General features: G+C 49.1%; 1 protein-coding gene across 2 annotated transcripts in view; it reads right to left on the bottom strand.

The window, feature by feature from the left end:
- L2HGDH (L-2-hydroxyglutarate dehydrogenase) overlaps positions 1-22,450 on the bottom strand; it is a 42,400-nt gene that overhangs the window by 5,137 nt on the left and 14,813 nt on the right. The window contains exons 4-9 of one of the 2 annotated variants that reach the window (XM_029598360.1): positions 18,983-19,114; positions 15,650-15,812; positions 14,069-14,103; positions 12,515-12,682; positions 4,079-4,236; positions 105-236 (exon numbers count right to left, since the gene is read on the bottom strand). In XM_029598360.1, coding sequence (XP_029454220.1) covers positions 105-236; positions 4,079-4,236; positions 12,515-12,682; positions 14,069-14,103; positions 15,650-15,812; positions 18,983-19,114 — 788 coding nt within the window. The remainder of the gene's footprint in view (positions 1-104; positions 237-4,078; positions 4,237-12,514; positions 12,683-14,068; positions 14,104-15,649; positions 15,813-18,982; positions 19,115-22,450) is intronic. The other variant, XM_029598361.1, reaches the window with a different exon arrangement.

Below are 22,450 nucleotides of genomic sequence, written 5' to 3'. Positions count from 1 at the left end.
CAGAAAAATCACTCAAAAATATGAAATAAAGAAAAACCCTTCAGTGGTAAAAGATGATTTGGGGATAAGTTGCCCTTCCTGCTTAAGATCTGCCTTTTTCTCACCTGAGAATGTCGGTGCTAGAAAGCTCCGGGATGAACCTCTGCAGCTGCCTCACCTGGGCACTCAGGAACCAGCCCCTGTACATTTCATCCATTCCAATCCAGAAATTCCTCAGCACCAGCTTGCGGAGACCACTGGAAATCACAAATCAAGTGCGGTTTATTAGCCAGCGCCCGCAGTGCCTCACACTGTCACTAGCGCTTTGAGGCAGCCGTGGACAGCCGGTCGGCCTAGTTTGAACTAAAACAGATTCTCAAATGTGACGTGTCTTGATAAAGAAAACTCAAGGCTGTCGCTCAGTCCGAGGAGAAGGGTGGCGCTCAATCCGTGAAACAACTGGAACAACCCCTGCAGCTGAGGGAAACGTGAGAAAATCTAACCAAGGGAGCAAAGCAGATGCCTTTGGGAGCTGAAGGCGGACCAGGCTGTAAGTCGTGATTGAGCAGAGGTAAAAGGAATCATTTTATAATAACAGTTCACTAGAAGAAGCCCAGACATGGGATGCAATCCTTGTTCATTCAGTCTTAATTTATCATGAAGGAGCTCAGCTTCCCATTAAACATTCCCTCTACCATCTGCCCTGCAGTCTGGGCCTTTCTAGACAAGGGAAGGGAGATAGAGAAACAGGTGCGGGAGTAACTGGGGGAGGTACAGCCCACTCTGGTCTGGCTGCGCTCTGGGGATCTCCGTGGTGCAACATGCCTGCGCTCCCCTTCCATACCAGGCCTGCCTCTATCCTGTGCTCAGGGAAATCAGAGCACACAGCACCACTCTACACTCATTTCCACCCTAGCAATGTATCCTTACATTTTAGTACTATGCCATGGCACAAATAGGAGGAGGACATTTTTCAACTACTCGTGGGAGTGCAAGCACATTTTTTAAGGGAGGCCCTGGGCGGAATTCCCCTTTGAAAATCCAGCTGGTGGAGGGGGTGGGGACAGCAGGTCCAATGTACTGCTCTGACTTTCCCTCCCTCCCTCGACCTCCCTCTGCCCTTTCTGGACACGGGTAAAAGTACTGTGAACAGCAAGGTGGGGGGGGGGGGGGGGGGGGTGGACAGCTTTCAAAGAATCAATTTACACAGATAAAGTGCTTTTTATCTGTAGAAATCCCTTTGAAAGTTCCCACACTATGACTAAGGGCCAGATGAGCTAAAGGGTTTTTCCCCAAGAGATGCAAAATAGGGAAAAACCCTTTCATTGATCTGGATACAGGCCAAAAATGTCACAGGCATGAGAATACATGTCTGCACGTGACTTTACAGCTCACCCACCCTGGTTAGCAGATCCACGCTCCCTCACACACAATGGGAGGGGGGATCACGCACTACTATTTTTCAGTTAATTTATGAAAATAATTTCACCAACATTTTATTAGACATACAAAAAACATTTTCTAGTAGTGCACTTTCCCAAACAGCTTCCTTCTAAAAGTGAAATGGTGTTTTCTATGTCTGCTGCCTAGAGTTCATTTTTCAACACCCAAGGCCCAGTGTAGCTATAGGAAATGCCCTGGAGAAAGCACTGCCCTGGAGAAAGCTTACCTGTAACAGGTGTTCTCTGAGGACAGCAGGATGTTAGTCCTCACACGTGGGTGACGTCATCAGATGGAGCCCAATGCGGAAAACTTATGTCAAAGTTTCTAGAACTTTGAGTAGGCACACTGAGCATGCCCAGCATGCCCTTTACCACGCGGGTTCCCTCTTCAGTCTTGTAACACAGAATTACGATAAAATAAAAAATAGGAGAAACCCAACTCTGCGGAGTAGCAGGTGGGTTTCTTGATGCCATTCCAAAAACATTGTAGGTCGCATGGATTTCGTGTTTTCCACACTCTAAGCCCTTGTGCACCAGCGACATGAGGGTGTCCTGCTGCTGTTGAGGCAGCTGCTCAGCCACTTCCTACACCTGCTTCCAGATGTCCCGCAAATATTGGCTCATGTAGAACTGGTAGGTGGCAATGTGAGCAATAAGCATTGCACCTTGGAACACCTTCCTCCCAAGAGTGTCCACTGCACTATGGTTCTTCCCTGAAAGCTGAGGAGTGGGTCCGAGAACACTTGGCCCTCGAGGGCAGATTCGATCATCACCGATTGGTGGGGCAGCTGGCGCTTATTGAATCCAGCAGCCTTTTGGACAAGGTAAATCCGCCTTCTGATTCATGGAGGCACTGTTAGGAGGTGTTCCCAAGTCCTCAGCAGCAACTCCATAAGGATCTCGTGTATCGGGTCTGCCACAATCTCTTAAGGAAGCACCATGAACTGAAGAACCTCAAGCATATTGTGCCTGGCGTCTTCTTCAGTCAAAAGCTGGAATGGGATGGCCTCCACCATCACCCTGACAAACCCTGAGGTCAAGTCCTCCAGTGGGGACCTCCTTCGGTCTACTGGAGGAGAAGGGTCTGATGGGAGATTATCCGAGTCCTCGGAGGATTCCATCTGATCATCCCCCCAAGAGTAGGGACTCTCATCTCCCCTGTATACCACAGGATGGGGACCTAGGTGCTTAACCGACATCCAGAGTGGATTTGGACAGGGGACTACCTGTCTCTGTCGGCCTCGGCGGAGGTTCCTCCTCCTTGGAGCTGGCGATAACCACCATATCGGTAAAGGAAGGCCTCAGTGCCCCATGGGCACCGGTAGTGTCCCAAGAACCAATGCCAGCTAGGTCAGTAAGGCATCGACGAGCACACTGAGCTTCTCCAGAAGTGGTATGAGCACGGGCGGCACCAGCTCTAGTTCTATCGGTGCCGTGGGACTGAAACCCTGCAGCACCTGATCCACCATTAGCTGGACTCGACACTCCAGCTCCTCCTCGAAGGTTGCCAATGCCAACACAACTGGGAGGAAGGAGGGGGGCCAGCATTTCCCCTCGAGGGGGATCGACGACTGGCACTAGGACTGGTGGAGACCGTTGCAGACCACAAGCATCGATGGGAGGTTTGGTGCTCCTCACCATGGGGTCGCTTCAGGGGCATCGTGGCAAAAGCCAGTGCATGCCCAGCATCATGCATCGATAGTGACCGGTACCAATGCATCTTGTCTATCCACGATGCTTGGTCCAGTCTTTCCCCGGTGCCGAGGTCAAGGACAATGAACCCGATGTCCTTGGCCCGGAGGAGATCTACAACAGTCGATCACCAGTGCCCATATCCACCGGCAACCTGGATGGAACCGATGGTCCCGCCGATGTTGATGGCTTGGTGTCCATCGGTGTAGCTCTGAGGTCCTCCAATGCCGATGTCACCGCTGATGGTTCGGACTTCCTCAACCCGAAGAGGTTGTCCATCTTGTCGAGTTGAAGCAAACGTCCCTTCGCGTCATCTGGGCGAATAGAGGGCAACCTCGGACGTCATGCGATGCCCCCAGGCAGAGGATTAAAACCTCATGAGGATCAGTAATAACATGGTCCTCTGGCACTGGGGGCATCGGAGACAACCAGATGTGGCCATGATAGAGTGAAATGAATGGGAAAAAGACGGAATGATGGCAGCGGGCATCGATGGAAGCTGGGCACTGAGGCGCCAATACCACGGGGGAAACCAACTGCGAAAGAAAAAACTTACCTGAATGCTAAAAACCCTGACTGGGGACACTTTGGGAGGCACTGAAAGGGACTCAGAGACAGACCTTAGAAGAAAGACGCGAAAAACCGCAAAAAGAGAAGTTTTCCACAAGGCAAAATGCCAACATTTTAGAGCTCAATGAAACCGCGATGCTGAAAGCTCCTTGGAAAAAAAGAGACTGAAGAAGGACCCTGTGTGGATGTGTAGTACAGGGCATGCTGGGCACGCTCAGCATGCCCAGTCAAAGTTTCTAGAAACTTTGACATAAGTTTTCCACATCGGGCTCCATCTAGTTGGTCCTCACACATAGTACTGGCCATGTGTGAGGACTAACTACCATCCTGCTTGTCCTCGGAGAAAATCCTGAATGAATTGGACCCATAGGGTCCTCTCTCTCTAAGACATTCACCTGAAGCACACTGCATCCAAAAGGTCTGTGGCACTGAAGTCATAGAGCCTGTAACCCTCTCGTTTAAAGGCCAGTATTGCATTAGGACCAAGCCAGACATTCCCGTCCATCCGTGGAGTGAAATGAACTCCCAGAAAGGGAAACCGAGGATCTGGAACCTAGAAAGAAAGTTAAAAGATTTCAAAACAAATTGTAAAAGCAATTCCAACAATAAGCAATCGGAGTCGTACAGTTGTCAGCACCATTGCTATTGAGAAGCTGTTTAGGAATATACAGTCTCTCACTATGAATTGATTCTAAGCTGCGAGAGCTTCAATTTTGTATACTTCACCAAAGCGATTATGCCACTGATAAGAGCATTTCAACTGAAGAAGCTGTTTCAAATATTTGCATTAAATGTAATACTTGTATAGGTAGGCTCATGCATAGCTTTATGCTGTGTGTGAAACTTTAGAATTTTTGGGATATGGTTTTAACTCATATAGCAAAACCGGTCAATGTGAAATCTCTCCTATTGAGAGACAAATCTTGGAGAGCTTCTTTATCTCAAGGACGTTCTAAATTTGTAAAGATTGCCCTCTGATTTGCTAAGTTGAGTATCTTACAAATTTGGCTTAAAGTGATTACACCTCCGGTATAATTATATGCTAAAATGGAAGAACCTGTTGATAAATATATGCATAAACAGTTTTCTACGGATTATATACTTGGATGGGACACTTTCCTGATATGTTTACCTTCCTCTGATACTACTAAGCAGGAATCTAATACTGTTGTACTTTGTTGCCCCAATATGTATAGGAAAATTGGTTCTTACCTGCTAATTTTGGTTCCTGAAGTACCAAGGATCAGTCCAGACAATGGGTTGAGCCTCCTGTCCAGCAGATGGAGACAGACAAAAACTGAAAGGGTATCCCATATCAGGACAGAGCCTACCCTGCATCCCTTCAGTATAAACATTATCAAAGTAGATAAATATAAAGATAACCAGGATAAGATCAAGCTAGCAACAAGTAACTGATAATTTGAACAATTCACAACTCTGTATATAATCGTTCTTGCATATATATCCATATTCATCTAGGAGATGCTTCCGGTGCCTTAAAGTTATGATAGGAAGTTGAGACATCCAATAAACCGTGAAGAAAAGAACTTCGAGCGGACGTAGCAGACAGTACACGGGAGGGAGTCTGGACTAATCCGTGGTACTACAGGAACGAAAATTAGCAGGTAAGAACCAATTTTCCTTTCCCTGTACGTACCTGGATCAGTACAGACAGTGGGATGTACCAAAGCTTCCCTAAACAGGGTGGGACTGAGACAATCCCGCTCGAAGCACCTGCCTTCCGAAGGAGCCAAAAACTGGCACCTTCACATAAATTGTGAAGGCGCCAGTTGTTGTCATGTGAACCGATGTGATGTATGCCAACGAATGTCGGTATATAAAAAGCAAATAAATAAAATAAATAAAAATAAAGGTGATAATGACGAGCAAAAGTATGCAGAGATTTCCAAGTAGCTGCTTTGCAGATTTCCTGCGGAGAGACCGAATGACTCTCCGCCCAAGAAGTAGCCTGTGAACGTAAAGAGTGGGCCTTTACACCCTCCGGAACCGTCCGGCCCTGACAGATATAGGCCGATGCAATTGCCTCCTTTAGCCAGCGGGCAATCGTAGCCTTAGAAGCCTTGTTCCCTCTATTTGGGCCACTCCATAAGACAAATAGATGATCAGAGATCTGAAACTCATTTGTAACCTGCAAGTATCGCAGCAGTACCCGCTTTACATCAAGGCGCCGCAGGTCACCACCAGGTGTGTTTGCAATGTCCTCAGGAGAGAAAGCAGGAAGTTCAACCGACTGATCGACATGAAAGAAAGATACCACCTTCGGCAAGAATGATGGTACCATCTTAAGGGAGACCCCTGAATCAGAAAAACAGAGAAAGGGCTCTCTACAAGACAATACTTGGAGTTCTGACACCCTCCTGGCGGAGCAGATAGACACAAGAAAAACTGCCTTACTAAGTGTGGCCTGCCGGAGGGGTTCAAAGGGTGCCTCGCAAAGAACCCGAAACACCAAATTAAGGCTCCACGAGGGACAAATAGGTCAGACCAGCGGATTCAAATGCTTGGCCCCCTTGAGGAACCGAACGACATCCGGATGAGCCGCCACAGCGTAACCATCGATACTGCCTAAGAGGGACCCAAGGGCGGAGACCTGAACCCGTAAAGAGTTGAAAGATAGCCCCTTGGAAAGGCCATTCTGGAGAAAAGAGACAACTTGGGAGACTGGAGCCTTGCGCGCTGACTCTCCGGACTCAGCACACACAGACTCAAAAACTCTCCAAACCCGGAAGTAAGTGAGAGAGGTAGAGGGCTTACGGGCTCGCAACAGAGTAGATATAACTTCTTCTTTATATCCCTTCTTTCTTAATCGCCACTGTTCAAAAGCCAGGCAAGCTAGACAGAAGCGATCCGCCCTGATCGAAAAATACTGCACCCTGCTGGAGGAGGTGGGACAGATGGCCGAGACGAAGAGGACCGTCCGTTACGAGGTTCACCAGATCCGCCTACCAGGGTCTGCGGGGCCACTCGGGTGCCACGAGAATGACAGGTCCCCGATGAAGTTCTATTCTTCCGAGTACTTTTCCCACCAGAGGCCAAGGGGGGAAGACGTACAGGAGAACGTCGTGAAGCCAGGGCATCCACTCCTTCCGAGTACTGCTCCCTTCTGCGGCTGAAGAATCTGGGAGCTTTTGCATTGTACAGAGTAGCCATCAGGTCTACGTGGGGGGGGGCCCCCACCTGTGGATGATCAGCTCCATTGCTCCGTCGGACAACTCCCACTCTCCGGGGTCCAAAAGCTGTCGACTGAGGAAATCGACTTGAAACATTCTCCTTCCCCGCAATGTGGGAAGTTGCCAAGTGATCCAGGTGATGCTCCGCCCAGGTGAACAACCTGCTGGCCTCCAGAGCCACCATGTGACTTCTGGTGTCCCCCTGCCGATTGATAAAAGCTACTGTGATGGCATTGTCCGAGAGTACCTGTACCGCCTTGCGACGGATCATAGGAAGAAATACCTTGAGTGCCAGATGGACCGCTCTGGCCTCCAGGCGATTGATGTGCCAGCGGGATAGGACTGGGAACTAGTATCCCTGCATAGACTGAGTTTGGCACACAGCTCCCCATCCGGAGAGGCTGGCGCCGTCGTAACAATGATCCACTGAGGAGTCTGTAGGGGTGATCGAGCGAGAGCCACCATTGCATGTCTGCGATGGTAGAGTCGGAGAGTGGGAGGGGCATCCGGAATTGCTCCGACACTGGCTTCCAGCGGGACAGCAAAGCTTTCTGTAATGGACGCATATGCGCAAAAGCCCAAGGAACCAGATCGATAGTGGAAGCCATGGACCCCAGGAACTGAAGGTAATCCCACGCCGTGGATAGCGAGAAAGAAATTTGCGCACCTGATCCATAGGTTTGAGCGCCCGAGAGTCTGGCAGAAAAACCTTGCCGACCCGGGTGTCGAAGCACACTCCCAGGAATTCCAGGATCTGGGAGGGCTGTAGATTGCTCTTGGAAAAGTTGACTATCCACCCGAGGGAGGATAGGAAGGCCAGGACTCTGTCGACCGCCAACCTGCACAGAGTCTCCAACTTGGCCTGGATGAGTCAATCGTCCAGGTAAGGGTGGACCAGGACTCCTTCCTAACGGAGAGCGACCGCCATCACCACCATGACCTTGGTAAAAGGTGAGGCGCAGTGGCGAGGCCGAACGGGAGTGCCCGGAACTGAAAGTGTTGTCCCAGAATATTGAAACTGAGATACTTCTGATGGTCTCGGTGTATCGGGATGTGCAGGTAAGCCTCCATTAAGTCGAGGGAGGCCAGATATTCACCCGAGTGAACCGCCGCTATCACCGCCCTCAGGGTCTCCACTCAAAAATGGGGAACCTTGAGAGACTGGTTGACTCGCTTGAGATCCAAGATTGGACGGAAGGAACCATCCTTTTTGGAAACGACGAAATAGATGGAATACTGGCAGGACCTTTATTCCTCCACCAGGACTGGAACTATGGCACCGAGCTCTTGTAGCCTGCCAAGAGTCTGGTCGACCGCTGGCCACTTCCGGCTTCCGCAGGGAGAGATTATATGAAGATCCGGTAAGTCCCGAGCAAATTTTAATGCGTAACCTTTCTCTATCACCTCTAGGACCCACTGATCCATCGTAATCTTGACCCATTTCTCAAGAAACAGGAACAGCCGTCCACCTAAGTTTGGAACGGAGGAATGGGCCGGCCATATCTCATTGTAACCTATCATTAAAATCATCCATTGTACCTGAAGACTGGAGGATAGCTAATGTAACCCCAATATTTAAAAAGGGCTCCAGGGGTGATGCGGGAAACTACAGACCGGTTAGTCTGACTTCAGTGCCAGGAAAAATAGTAGAAAGTGTTCTAAACATCAAAATCACAGAACATACAGAAAAACATGGTTTAATGGAACAAAGTAAGCATGGCTCTACCCAAGGCAAGTCTTGCCTCACAAATCTGCTTCACTTTTTTGAAGGAGTTAATAAACATGTGGATAAAGGTGAACCGGTAGATATAGTATACTTGGATTTTCAGAAGGCGTTTGACAAAGTTCCTCATGAGAGGCTTCTAGGAAAAGTAAAAAGTCATGGGATAGGTGGCGATGTCCTTTTGTGGATTACAAACTGGCTAAAAGACAGGAAACAGACAGTAGGATTAAATGGACAATTTTCTCAGTGGAAGGGAGTGGGCAGGGGAGTGCCTCAGGGATCTGTACTGGGACCCTTACTTTTCAATATATTTATAAATGATCTGGAAAGAAATACGACGAGTGAGGTAATCAAATTTGCAGATGACACAAAATTGTTCAGAGTAATTAAATCACAAGCAGATTGTGATAAATTGCAGGAAGACCTTGTGAGACTAGAAAATTGGGCATCGAAATGGCAGATGAAATTTAATGTGGATAAGTGCAAGGTGATGCATATAGGGAAATATAACCACAATGTTAGGTTCCATATTAGGTGCTACCACCCAAGAGATCTAGGCATCATAGTGGATAACACATTGAAATCGTCGGTTCAGAATGCTGCGGCAGTCAAAAAAGCAAACAGAATGTTGGGAATTAATAGAAAGGGAATGGTAGATAAAACGGAAAATGTCATAATGCCTCTGTATCACTTCATGGTGAGACCGCACCTTGAATACTGTGTACAATTCTGGTCGCCGCATCTCAAAAAAGATATAATTGCGATGGAGAAGGTACAGAGAAGGATGACCAAAATGATAAGAAGAATCAGCTCCCCTATGGGGAAAGACTAAAGAGGTTAGGACTGTTCAGCTTGGAGAAGAGATGGCTGAGGGGGGATATGATAGAGGTGTTTAAAATCATGAGAGGTCTAGAACAGGTAGATGTGAATCGTATATTTACTCTTTCAGATAAGAGAAAGACTAGGAGGCACTCCATAAAGTTAGCATATGGCACATTTAAAACTAATCGGAGAAAGTTCTTTTTCACTTAACGCACAATTAAACTCTGGAATTTGTTGCCAGAGGATGTGGTTAGTGCAGTTAGTATAGCTGTGTTTAAAAAAGGATTGGATAAGTTCTTGGAGGAGAAGTCCATTACCTGCTATTAATTAAGTTGACTTAGAAAATAGCCACTGCTATTACTAGCAACAGTAACATGGAATAGACTTAGTTTTTGGGTACTTGCCAGATTCTTATAGCTTGGATTGGCCAACATCCTGTTGGAAACAGGATGCTGGGCTTGATGGACACTTGGTTTGACCCAGTATGTCATGTTCTTATGTTCTTATGGACTTTGTGGTCGAGTGCTGTGGGTTGGCATCCCAGAAAGGACAATGGCCACGAAAGGAATGAGACCAGGACTGGGATCTGGAGGAGGTACCTCTTGGAAAGGATCCCCGTGCTCTGCTATTATACCGACGCTGACCTCTAAAGCAAGAGCACGAGGAAACCTTCTGGAAAGAAAGATCTAGACTGCTTCGGGCGGACCTCCGGCAGCTTATGAATCTTGTTCTCTCCCAAGGATTTAATAAGCTGTTTAAGGTCCTCACCAAAAAGCAACTTACCCTTGAAGGGAAGTGTGCCCAACTGCAACTTGGAGGAGGAATCCACAGCCCAATTGCGGAACCAGAGGAGGCGTCTGGCTGATACCGTGGAAACCATAGCCCTGGCTTGCACTCTAAGCAAATCGTAAAGGACATCAGCCCCATACGCCATTGCCGCCTCTAGCCTTTCTGCCTGCTCCGCCTCTGCAGACGGGAGGTCCTGGGTGCTGAGCAATTGTTGAACCCACCTGAGGCTTGCCCGCTGCATGAGACTGCTGCAGATTGTCGCCCGGACTCCTAAGGCCAGGACTTCAAAGATGCGCTTGAGATAAAGCTCAAGTTTGCGGTCCTGAACATCCTTTAACGCCGTGGCTCCCACCACCGGGATGGTGGTGTGTTTGGTAACAGCAGAGACGGAAGAATCCACTTTGGGAACTTTAAGCATCTCTATGCATTCATCAGGGAGAGGATAGTGCTTGTCCAGTGCCCTACCCACTCGGAGCCCCGCCTCTGGAGACTCCCATTCCCAAAGAAGCAGCAGCTTGTGCATAGGATCGAACGGGAACGTACGTGGAGGAGCCCTAAGTCCCGCCAGGACTGGGTCCACGTTAGCTGGCATAGAGGTTGTAACGGTATCCTCAGGTGGCACCTCAATTCCCAGCTCCTGCAAAATAAAGGGAATGAGTGGATCCAGCTCTTCCCTTTGGAACAAACGAAGTACTCGCGAGTCATCACCCTCGAGGAGAGGACCTGGGAGCAGCGAGTCAGAATCCTGATCCGGATCAGGGACCGTGGGCAGCTGGGGGGCGGGGGGTGGGTTTCGGTGGCAGCGGAACCCCCGGTACCACCCTGACCCTGATAGAGCCCTGGACCCTCTGGCACCCCCGGAGGATGCGGAGCAGAAATCTGCTGGCTTTTCACTGGAGGGGGACCTGGGGGGGGGGGGTCATCCTCCTCCTGCAGGCTAGCCAGATAGGATTTGTGTATTAGAAGCACAAACTCAGTAGAAAAACGAGCCCTAGGCTTCCCGGGGGGAGGGGAGGGGGGGGGGGGAAGGGTCAGGGATCCCCTCCGGGGATCGTACGGGGCTTAAATCTGAAGGAGAAATTGGCGAATCGGGCTCACCTCTCTCCTGCAGCCCTGATTCAGTAGATAAAGCTGCTCCCAAAATGACCGCGGTTCCTGCGGTTTGCCGAGCAGGGAACGACTTGGCCATGCGGTGGGGATCCCGACCCCGGGTCGCTGGTCTCGCTGCTGCCGTGGAGGGGCCCCTCCCCACCCGGCAGGCTCCCCGCAGGCAAGACACACACTGGAACGCGGCATTAGCTGAGAAACAAATCACTGAGGAGAAGGGAATCAGCTGTGCTGTGCTGTGCCGATAAGCGAATGCAGGGAATGAACTCTGCACGCTGCCGTCAGAATATATCTACAGCTTGTTTCTTCGCTTTTGTTTTTGTTTGTTTTTTTTTTTTACACAGCAATAACAGGGGAATGAGCTTCCCTGAGAAGTCCCGAGGAATTGGACTTCTCGGGGTTAAGACAGCCAGTGAGGGGGAGTGACTGGACCACCAGTATCGCCCCAAAATCCAGTCAGGTCACCGGGAAATGGGGAGCCTAGGCTGAAGAATCAAGGGGCAAGCCCCCCCCCCCCCCTAGGCTCCCAGCAGAGCGAGGAGACAGAGCTGTCTCCGAGAAAATAAACAGAGATATTTTTCTTTTTTTTTTTAGATTTAGCAAAGATAGTTAATACTTGCTTGATCTTGAGACTTATGATAAGAAAAAAACCAAAGGAAGAAACTAAGGAAGAAGGGGAAGCGCAGGTTCAGCTGCCTGCATCTCCTGGAGACAGACGAATACTGGAGGGATGCAGGGTAGGCTCTGTCCTGATATGGGATACCCTTTCGGTTTTTGTCTGTCTCCATCTGCTGGACAGAAGGCTCAACCCACTGTCTGGACTGATCTAGGTACATACAGGGAATGTACTGTATGTTTTCTTTTTGTCTGTAATTGTACAATATTTGATTGTGCGGCTGTTTCGGCATCCTTGTTTATTCTTATACAATGTAACTAACAACACTACTGCTTTGTTATTCATTATTGTTTTTATTTGACTATGGTTGTATGTTACATCACAAATAAAAAAATAAGTCATCGGGGCAAACAAGAAAGGGTGCTAAGAGAAGCAGCAGGAGACCTTTGGTTTATTTTATATCGTAAACTTTGATAGGAAATTCACATATTCCAGTCCCGTGTCCCCCCCCCCCGAAAGCCTCTCTGACATACCAGGGCATCAGAATCCAGCAGCTCTGTCCACTCTCTCAGAGAATACGTACGGGGTAAATGTTTCCTTTCACCAGGTAGCATTTTTCTGGCTTCAGCACCAGGTAGTCTCCTCGGAACGGCACGATGCGAGGCTCCCGACTGCAGCCACTGATTTCAGCCAAGCGGTCCGAGTAAAGGCCAGCGCACGTGACAACATACTTACAGTGCACCTCCTGTCCCTGTGCAGAAAAGACAAGGTCCAGCACAAGCCCCCCATCAGTGAAATACTTCAAGCCTGAAACACCATCAGCTCTTGCTGGCAATATTCTCTTCGCCCAACTTCATATCTAACTCCAGCAGCTGCCCCTGTTGTGCCACGCCACACCTCTCGCCTGGATCCTCTCCTCTATCCAGGAACCAGAAGCTATCCATGGGAGCTGAGCGGATGCTTGGATAACCGTACCTTAACTCCTCAAGGCATATCTCACTGCTGCATTGCGATATAACCTTCAACTTAAATGTAAAACAAAAATAGGATCCCCCCAAGGGGATGCAGAGTGGAGAGGAGGTGGTCCAGAGAAAGTTTAAGGAAATGGTATGGGTTCTGCAACAGGAACCCTATGAATTGAGACTTAACATCCTAAATATGTATATCCTAGAGGGGGAGAGAGGCAGGAGGGATATGGTAGATAATCTCGAGTACCTCAAGAAGCAAACATTTCTCAGAGGAGAGGAAGTTGTAGCCTAAGAGATCATTTATTTGTTGCCATGTGTATATCCCGCCTACAATGAGAGAATGCTACAATACAATACAATATAATAACATGATGTAAGGCTCAAAGCAGGCAGGCTCCTGATTAACAGAAAGAAATGGCAAGGGCGGCAGATGCATGGAACGGCTTTCCGGTGGAGTTAGTGGCAGCTAGAAGAGGTTAAGCCCAGAGGATGTTAGTTGCAAAGAAGTGAGGAAAAGCTGGAGATCAGCTGGAGTTTCAGGCATTGTCCCTGATGTGAAATGGGGCAGACTGGACGGCACTAAGGGTCCCTATCTGCCTTCATATTCTATGCTTGTGTGTTAGACACTGGAGGGGCAGATGTAGCAGAGCTTTGCCGCAATGTGCAAATTGCTCCCGTTGCCCCCCATCTATTTTACTATTGAAATCACGTGAATACTTTTCACTGATGAATCCCCCCCAGCAAACGTGCGATACGTTTGCCCCTTGCTTTTGCCCTGGGGCCGGCCACAGCACAGCAATATCAGACTGTGAACACCCGCACTGTTCCCCAGCGTATTGTGGCGCATGGTGAAAGAGGAAACCGTCTGGAAAAGTCCTTTCTTAGCGAAAAAAAAAAATAGTTTATTGTAAATAGAAGTGGACAAGCTGCCTCTAATCATAATCCCTGCCCCTAATCCAGTCAGTCACCTGAGGGTGGAGCTTACTGTGAAACTGGAAACTCAAAGAACCCTGCTAAAACAGACTGGTCCTCATCACCCTGGGAACTCTGTCACGTTTATCTCAATCCAGCGAAAATGCATTCAAGATTCTGTTGATTTTCGACAGTACACCAACCAGGGATCCCCAAAGCTCCTTCTAAAACACTGGGCTGATCAGTCGGAATCTTACCTTTGAGCTCCTAACGGCAACCGGGTATTTAATTCCTGCAATACAAATCAGAAAAATAGCCGGCTGTTAACGAGACAAGCAAAGAAAAGTTTAAAAGGTTCACTTTCAGCTCTGAGGCCCTTGAGGTATGAGTCAGGTTCTCCTGCCTCTCCCTCGGGCACACACGATGCACACCTTTTCTATCTGACCTGCAAGCTTCCTCCTGCTCCATCGGAACCAGGGCTGGGATCTGGCGCCAGAAGCCATCATTTGCAACTACCAGGGATTTTATCCCTATTTAATTCTCCCCACCCCCACCTACCTACTCTGGTCAGTGAGGTGATGATGTTTTTATATAACTCCGTTTCCATTCCATAAGGAGCCGGACCGAATGTTTGGCAATATTGTACCCACCTGACTTGTCTGCTTATAAATGCTATTTCTGGCTTTATCATTGATAATGAAAGCTATCTAAGGTTTGTTCCATTACTAGTTCAATTTCAAACTCATTATACCAGGGAGAGGGTGGGGGTGGGGTCGGGGGGGGAAGAGTGCCAAAAAAACCCATTTATTTGGCAGATGATGGCGTACAGGACCAATAAAACAGAGGTGGAGGGAGTGCGTTAGGATCTCTCTCACAGCTCTCACTTTCTTCCTGCCTATCTCTCTCACAGCGCTCGCCCTCTCCCCGTTTCTCCCACAGCTCTTCTCTCTATCCCCTTGGGTCTCTCCTACAGCTCTTGCCCTCTCTCTGTCTCTCTCTCCCACAGCTCTTGCACTCTTCCTGGATCTCTCACAGCTTTTACCCCCTGCCAGTCTGCATCTGTCTCTTACATCTCTCTCCCTCTCTCTCTCACAGCACCTGTCTCCCAGCAATCTCTCTTTTACTATCATCTGGGCGGCTCCTAACACACCATCTCTCTCTTTCCATCTTCCTTCTGGCTTTGTACGGGACTAAAAGGCTTCACTTTAATGAAACACCAAGATAGTCTGCTGTACATGCTCGGAAAATGCCCCTCCTGTCCTAGCTGGCCCTCAGCCCACCTGCCACTCCATTGCACCCCAGCTGCTTGAAGTGGAGGAGACCTTGCAAAGGGCTGCAGGTGCTACTGACCCTGGACAGGACCAGGCCGATGCCTCCGAAAGGCAGTATTCTCTGGCTCTAAGGAGCACTCTTCCAGGTGCCTGGCCAAATGTTTCTTGGTGCCACAGTCTGGCAATGGTGCCAGGGGTTGCTGACCCCACCACATTATACTATCGATCACAAAACAGACAAGAGTCTGTTCTCTTACATTCTCAAGTAGAATTTAGACCTGAACATTCTTTCCTGACAAATGTGGATCCAAATAAAAGTGAATAGTGATTATTTGTACATATTTCCAGAGAAAAGTGAATAGTGATTAATTTTATATAGATCCAGAAAAAAGTGAATTGTGAATTATTCGTACATGGAATGCTGTAGAGAGAACTGCTGGAACATGTTGCTGTAACTTATGTTGTCTGCTGCCAAAATACTCTTCCTATTAGACAGCTTCAACGTGCCCAGGGCCATATCCGCAGAGGAGCAAAGCCGCGGGGATAGGCGGGGGTGTGCTTGCTTACCTTCATTGCTATCTGAAGGACTCTCTTTCACCATCTCAATATTGTTTACTTCAAATTCCGTCAGGACTGACCCACCAGCTACCTGAAAGTCTTCAGCGTAGGCCTCGGCCACTTGTCTGTAGTTCACAATGCCAGTGTATGGAGAATCAATAGCCATCAGACCCTAAAACAGCACGGGGCAAATGGAAGAAAGAGTAAGGCATCATTCAGGCCCTGCTAAATGGGTCTTAGTCCTGCCAGAGGCTGAACTCGCACTCAGAGGAATGGCCTGTATGGGTACAGAAGCAGCAAGCACTCAAAGCTAGAGCGTGTAACCAAGCAGCAAGCGCCATGCCATCTCTAAAATACGTTTCCCTACTCCAATCTCTCTCTCCCTTTTATGAAAGTGAAAAGATGACCTTGAGGCACATTCTAGAAGGAAGATTCAGATTTTTAGGAGTAATTTGAAGACCTCCCCCATGCTGGTGGTATTCCTGCCATTAGACTTGGTTGCCTCCTGCTGACAGGACAGTGCAATCTGGAACGGAAGTGGCCCGAGGGTTTGATTCTCAGCAGGACATTATCAATGCATACGCAAGTAGAAAATATGCTACAACTTTTTTTTCGCTAAACTTAGATTACTGTGCCATTTGAAACCCATTTTAGATCCAGGCGATTTCTGGACCTGTTATTTTCTCAGTTGGATTACTGCAATATTCTTTATGTTGGGCTATCTGCAAATGCAATTAGACCAGCGTTTCCCAACTTGTGTGCTGTAGCTGTAGGTCTGGTGTGCGCGAGTGCCTTCAATTTCTTTTTCCCCCAATAGCTGGCCTGCAGGCTATTCTCCCACCAGCAGGGGGAGTCAGAGAGCAGAGCTTATCTGCTGCTGCTTCTGTTTTCCCCTCTGCTGGCTCTCCTCACCTCTGCAATTGAAATGGCATGGGGGACCCTGTAGTCTCACAAGTCCTGCTGGCCCCATGCAGTTCCAATTACAGAGGGAACAGGCATAGAAAAAAGAAGCAACACCGGGCAAGTGCTGCTGGAAGAGGCAACTGAATTTGCTAGGAAGCTAGGGGTGTTGGGGGAGAGGGAAGGGAAGGGAAAGTAATGCCAAGGAGGGGAGAGGGTAGGAAAGGGAAGGAGATTGGAAGGAGTAGAGTGAGAGGGTAGGAGAGAGGTTGATGGTGATAATATTGGGGGAGGGGTGGAAAGAACATAAGAAAATGCCATACTGGGTCAGACCAAGGGTCCATCAAGCCCAGCATCCTGGGAGGGTAGGAAGATGATTACAGGGGGGTGGGGGGGGGGGAGTGGAGGGAGAAGGTAGGAGGTAGGAGAAGGTAGGAGGGGAAGGTGATGGTGATGATTCCAGAAGGGTGGAGGGAGAGAGAAGGGAGGGGCAGGTGATAATACCAGAGGATGAGGGGAGAGAAAAGGAAAGAAAGAGAAGGTGATGATCCAGGAGGTAGAAGGGAGATAAAAGAGAAGAGAAGATGTTGATGCCAGGGAGTAGAGAGAAGGGGAAGAGAAGGTGATGATGCTGGGGGATAGGGATGGGAGGAGAAGGTGATGATGCCAAGGGTGGTGGAGAGAAGAGGAGGATGGCAGTGGAGTCAATGGAGAGGGAAGAGAAAAGGTGATGATGCCAGGGAGTGGGTACTGATATGCCATGATGAAGTGAGCCCAATGCCAGGTGTGCATGACGCAAAAAAGGTTGGGAACCACTGAATTAGACTACTCCAACTGATTCAAACTTCAGCAGCCAGGTTGTTGACAGGTACATTGCGTGAACATCACACCCCAATTTTGTTGTCACTACACTGGCTCTGAGTTTCATGGAAAATACAATATAAAATGCTTGTCATCATTTACAGTTTGTTAAACAATCTCAATGCACCATGGATCTCCTTGACACAAACTCTATACCACCTTGCATACAGTAAGATCAATCAACCAGGGCCTTCTAGATGTTCCCTCATTTAAGTTGGCGCACCTTGCTAAGACTAGCGAGCAGTCTTTCTCTGTGGCCAGCCCTTTGTTATGGAACTCTTTCCTATTTCCTTTACGCAATGTCCAAGACCCAAAAACGTTAAAAAAAAAAAACCCCCCAACAACTTACAATCATATCTCTTTGTTGGCATTTGATATTCACTTGACATAGGTAAGACCTCCATAGGTTAATCTTTAAGGGCCTGACCTCTCTAGAATTAGTGCTTAGCCTCTCCAGTAGGTGTTTTGATTTTTGTGCATGGTTCTTTTGCATTATTGTTAAAAACTGTCAGTTGGTTTTATGTTTAATGATATAATGTTTGTTTTACTGTGTGTTCTTTCTGTAACCCGCTCCGAACGAAGGAGAAGCGGACTAAATATCTTTAAATAAATAAATAAAATGGCCTTCCTTTGTACCACACAGAAGAGATTCCCCTGCTCACTGCTGCAGCCAATAGCACTGAAAATGGACATTCTTGATTTATTCTTCATATTTATAAAATTGCCTATTCAGCTATGGACTCTAGGTGGTGTTGTCTGGCACACTGGGGTCCGTTCTGAGATATTTTACCATTTCTGTTTTGGACTCAGGTTTCTCACGTTGTTTAATGCTCTGTCTCTCAGCCATGGCCCCTGCATCCTTCTTGAGACCCTTCCTTTCACAAATGTTTCCCAGCAGTGTTTGCCTCCTTTTTGAATAAGCCCTTATGAAGCAATTGCTGATATCCTGGATTCAGATCAAGGCTGCACAGGAAGACGGGGGGGATTATTTCTCAGCAGATGTCTGGCTATCATTATGTGTGTTTTCTTGTAAATGGTCTAGTGATCTCGACCACAGGCGATCTATAAATTTTAATAAAGATACAGATATTAGTCCTAGGCACTGGGTGTTTTTTTTAATCTCTAAATTTGTCTTACAGTTCCCTCTTCAGAAACTGTAGGCTACCACAAATGGGAGTTTGGATTATGCACAGATTAGAATGAGCTCAGGAGTCCCTCCCTCTCAGGGATATATATGTAATTATTTTTCTGAAGTTTCAGTGATGACATAAAACTAGAAATGTATGTTCATTCACCACTAACTAAACACTCATTATACAGACTCCTGTGTATTTGATTTTTCTGCCTTAGATAGCAAGACTTGGGGAACCATTAGGATTCACCTGAAAGGTACTTTACTATACTGTGGTGTACAAATAGTATTTCGCTAGGGGAACTCAGTTACGCTTTCACACTTCAGTGATGCTTCTGGGAAAGAGAATACTGCTTCTGTTTTGTCCCAGTGAAAAGAAACCACCAGCTTCGGTAACTCGAGAGGCTCCTTTCATCTTGCGTCAAGGAACCTGGCAATGAGGCACCTACCCTGCAGTATGGCTCTCTGTCTCGGATTTCCTTTGCACTGATCAGTTTCAGGCCTCTGACGTTATTCTGCAACCCTCTCTCGAACAGAGCCTGGAGCCGGGGGATCTCTTCTCGTTCGACCGCAACAATGAGCTTCGCAAAGACAAACACAGTCCAGGAGTGAGCCACAAGCAGCAGGAACGGCAGCTACAAGAAATGCAACTGAGAAGCAATACAAGGCACGGGAAAGGAAAATGGCCAGTGCCTGCCATCCTCTCAGCAATGAGAAAAAATGTGTGGGGACACGCAGGTCATCGTTTACAAAGGGAAACCCCCAAGGAGTTTCCCCTCTGAAAATTCAATCAGCGAGGTTCATGAGTCCATAAGAACCTACGGGCTTTGCGCCTGCTCTTTGTGTGGGTTGGGTCCAATGGGGAAAGATACGCACAGAGATGGGGAAAGCAAATCCTCTGCATTTACTCTCCCCCACCTCCCAAAATGCCCTTTTATCTGCGGGCAAAACCATGCACGTTGTTTCGCAGAGGCTGGCCACTTTTCAAAAGCTCGTTTTATGCAGGAAAGCAATTTGAAAATGACCCTCAGGAATGGCAGAATCTCCAGTTTGAAGCCTGCATACAGTCCCAAAACAAGAATAATGATTAAAGGCATCAAAAGTTGGACTCCTGTTCCTTGCCCTGTGTATAGGTTTTCCTGAGCGCAGTAGCATGGGACACATATATTCCACCACTGTGGGAAGAAGATGCTGCATCAGGTGGGAAGACTGGGCAATGCATTTTCTACAAAGGGCTACTGAGGTTGATGGGAATGTTAAGTATCTGATTATGGTAAAGGGAATATTATGCTTAGACTGCTTATGGCTTAATTTTAGTGTTGCTTATTTTTGTTCCTATTTGTAATATAAGAAAATTATTACTTACCTGCTAATTTTCGTTCCTGTAGTACCATGGATCAGTCCAGACCGTGAGATCAGTCCAGACCGTGGGTTATGTCCCCAATCCAGCAGATGGAGTCAGCCAAAACTTCGAGGGGGCGTCACCATAAGTACTACTACCCCCTCTGCAGGAGTTCAGTATCGAGAATATCAAAGCCCGAGTAATCAGAAACCCCCTGAATTGGATCAAGTTAAAACAAGACGGCAATAATGAGCCGCTGAATTTAAAACAGAGAAACTGTACCATCCCACCAACGGATGGGAGGTCACAACTCGTGTCGATCCCCAAGGAAAGAACAATCACAAATAGTGAAACGGGGAACACGTGAGAGAAGATAGTAAGAGAAGACAAGAAGACACTACTGTATAACAGCTGAGTCAAGTCAGACCCAAGACAGCCGAGCAGGAGTAGAACCCAAAAGCGGTGGGCGTCTGGACTGATCCATGGTACTACAGGAACGAAAATTAGCAGGTAAGTAATAATTTTCTTTTCCCTGTACGTACCTGGATCAGTCCAGACCGTGGGATGTACCCAAGCTTCCCTAACCCGGGTGGGATTCTGCGAGGCCTGCTCGTAGAACCTGTTCGCCAAAGTGTCCATGGACAGACGAGGCGAGGTGTAGTCTGTTGTGTCTCGAGAACGTGTGTAACGATTTCCAGGTGGCCGCTCTACAGATTTCCTGCGAAGACACCGATCGGCTCTCCGCCCAGGAGGCCGCCTGAGAGCGTGTAGAATGCGCCACAATACCGGGTGGAGGAGTCCGCCCCGTCCCGATGTAGGAGGCGGCAATGCCGGCCTTCAGCCATCGGGCAATCGTAGTCTTCGAGGCCTGGGATCCCTTCCGGGGACCAGACCAAAGGACGAAGAGATGGTCAGAAGTCCGAAAGTCATTCGTGGCCTCCAGGTAGATCCGCAGAGTGCGCTTGACGTCGAGGAGACGAAGAGTCCGTGGCTCAGACGAGGAGAAGGAGGGCAATTCCACCGTCTGATTCACATGGAAGGCGGACACCACCTTCGGGAGGAAGGAGGGCACAGTCCGAAGTGAAACGCCCGAATCGGTGAACCGTAGATAAGGCTCTCGACAGGACAGAGCCTGCAGTTCCGAAATACGCCGAGCGGAACATATGGCCACCAGGAACACCGTCTTGAGAGTGAGGTCCTTGATCGTCGCACTCCTCAGTGGTTCGAACGGAGGTCCGGACATGGAACGTAGGACCAAATTGAGGCTCCAAGAGGGACAAGGATCCCGCAATGGAGGCCGCAAGTGCTTGACGCCCTTGAGAAAACGGAGGATGTCCGGATGGTGTAACAAAGATCCCCCTCCCCGCAGGAGGGAGCCAAGGGCGGCCACTTGAACCCTAAGGGAGTTGTAAGCGAGCCCCTTTTCCACTCCCGCCTGTAGGAACTGGAGGATCTGCGGGACAGACGCCTCCGTGGGTCTTGTGTTCCGGTCGGTACACCACAGTTCGAACACCTTCCAGACCCGCACGTAGGCCACCGACGTCGAAGTCTTCCGAGACCGCAGCAGAGTTGACACTACCGCCTCTGGGTACCCTCGTCGGCGGAGGCGGCGCCTCTCAAAAGCCAGGCCGCAAGACAGAAGAGTTCTGCCTGGTCGAAAAATACCGGTCCCTGGTGTAGGAGGCGGGGAAGATGTCCCAGCCGGATGGGTCCATCGATTACCAGGTGGAGGAGATCCGCAAACCAAGGTCGTCTTGGCCACTCTGGTGCGACGAAGATCACCGTCCCCTGATGAACTTCTATTCGTCGGAGTACTCTTCCCACCAGCGGCCACGGTGGGAACGCATATAGGAGCAGATCGGCCGGCCACGGGAGCGCGAGAGCATCTACGCCCTCCGCTCCCCTTTCTCTCCGGCGACTGAAGAAGCGAGGCGCCTTGGTGTTCTGTGCGGACGCCATGAGATCCAGGTGGGGGGAGCCCCACCGCCGGACGAGTAGTTGCATGGCCGTGTCGGAGAGCGACCACTCTCCGGGGTCCAGGAGCTAACGACTGAGGAAGTCGGCCTGGACGTTGTCCACGCCCGCGATGTGTGAGGCCGCGAGGCGGCGCAGATTCCGTTCCGCCCACTGCATCAGCATCGCTGCCTCTAGCGCGACCTGCGGACTGCGAGTGCCGCCCTGACGGTTGATGTAAGCCATCGTGGTCGCGTTGTCCGATAAGATTCTGACTTCCTGATTCCGAAGGAGTGGCAGGAAATGGAGGAGCGCCAATCTGACCGCTCTGGTCTCCAGGCGATTGATGGACCACTTCGATTCCTCCGCGGACCACGTCCCCTGCGTGGCGCTTCGGTCGCAGACGGCTCCCCAGCCGACGAGACTGGCGTCGGTGGTCACCACCACCCAATTTGGTAGGTCGAGGGACACGCCGCGAGCCAGATTCCCCGGTACCATCCACCAGTTCAGGCTGTTCCTGGCGAACTGGGGCAGCGGAAGAATCACCTGGTAGTCCTGCGAGAGCGGTTTCCAACGGGACAGGAGAGCTCTTTGTAGAGGACGGAGGTGCGCAAAAGCCCAA

This window comes from Rhinatrema bivittatum, chromosome 4 (assembly GCF_901001135.1).
Source record: "Rhinatrema bivittatum chromosome 4, aRhiBiv1.1, whole genome shotgun sequence".
Classification (NCBI taxonomy): domain Eukaryota; kingdom Metazoa; phylum Chordata; class Amphibia; order Gymnophiona; family Rhinatrematidae; genus Rhinatrema; species Rhinatrema bivittatum.
The sequence above is the reverse complement of the archived record's forward strand: the minus strand, read 5'-3'. Positions and strand labels throughout refer to the sequence as shown.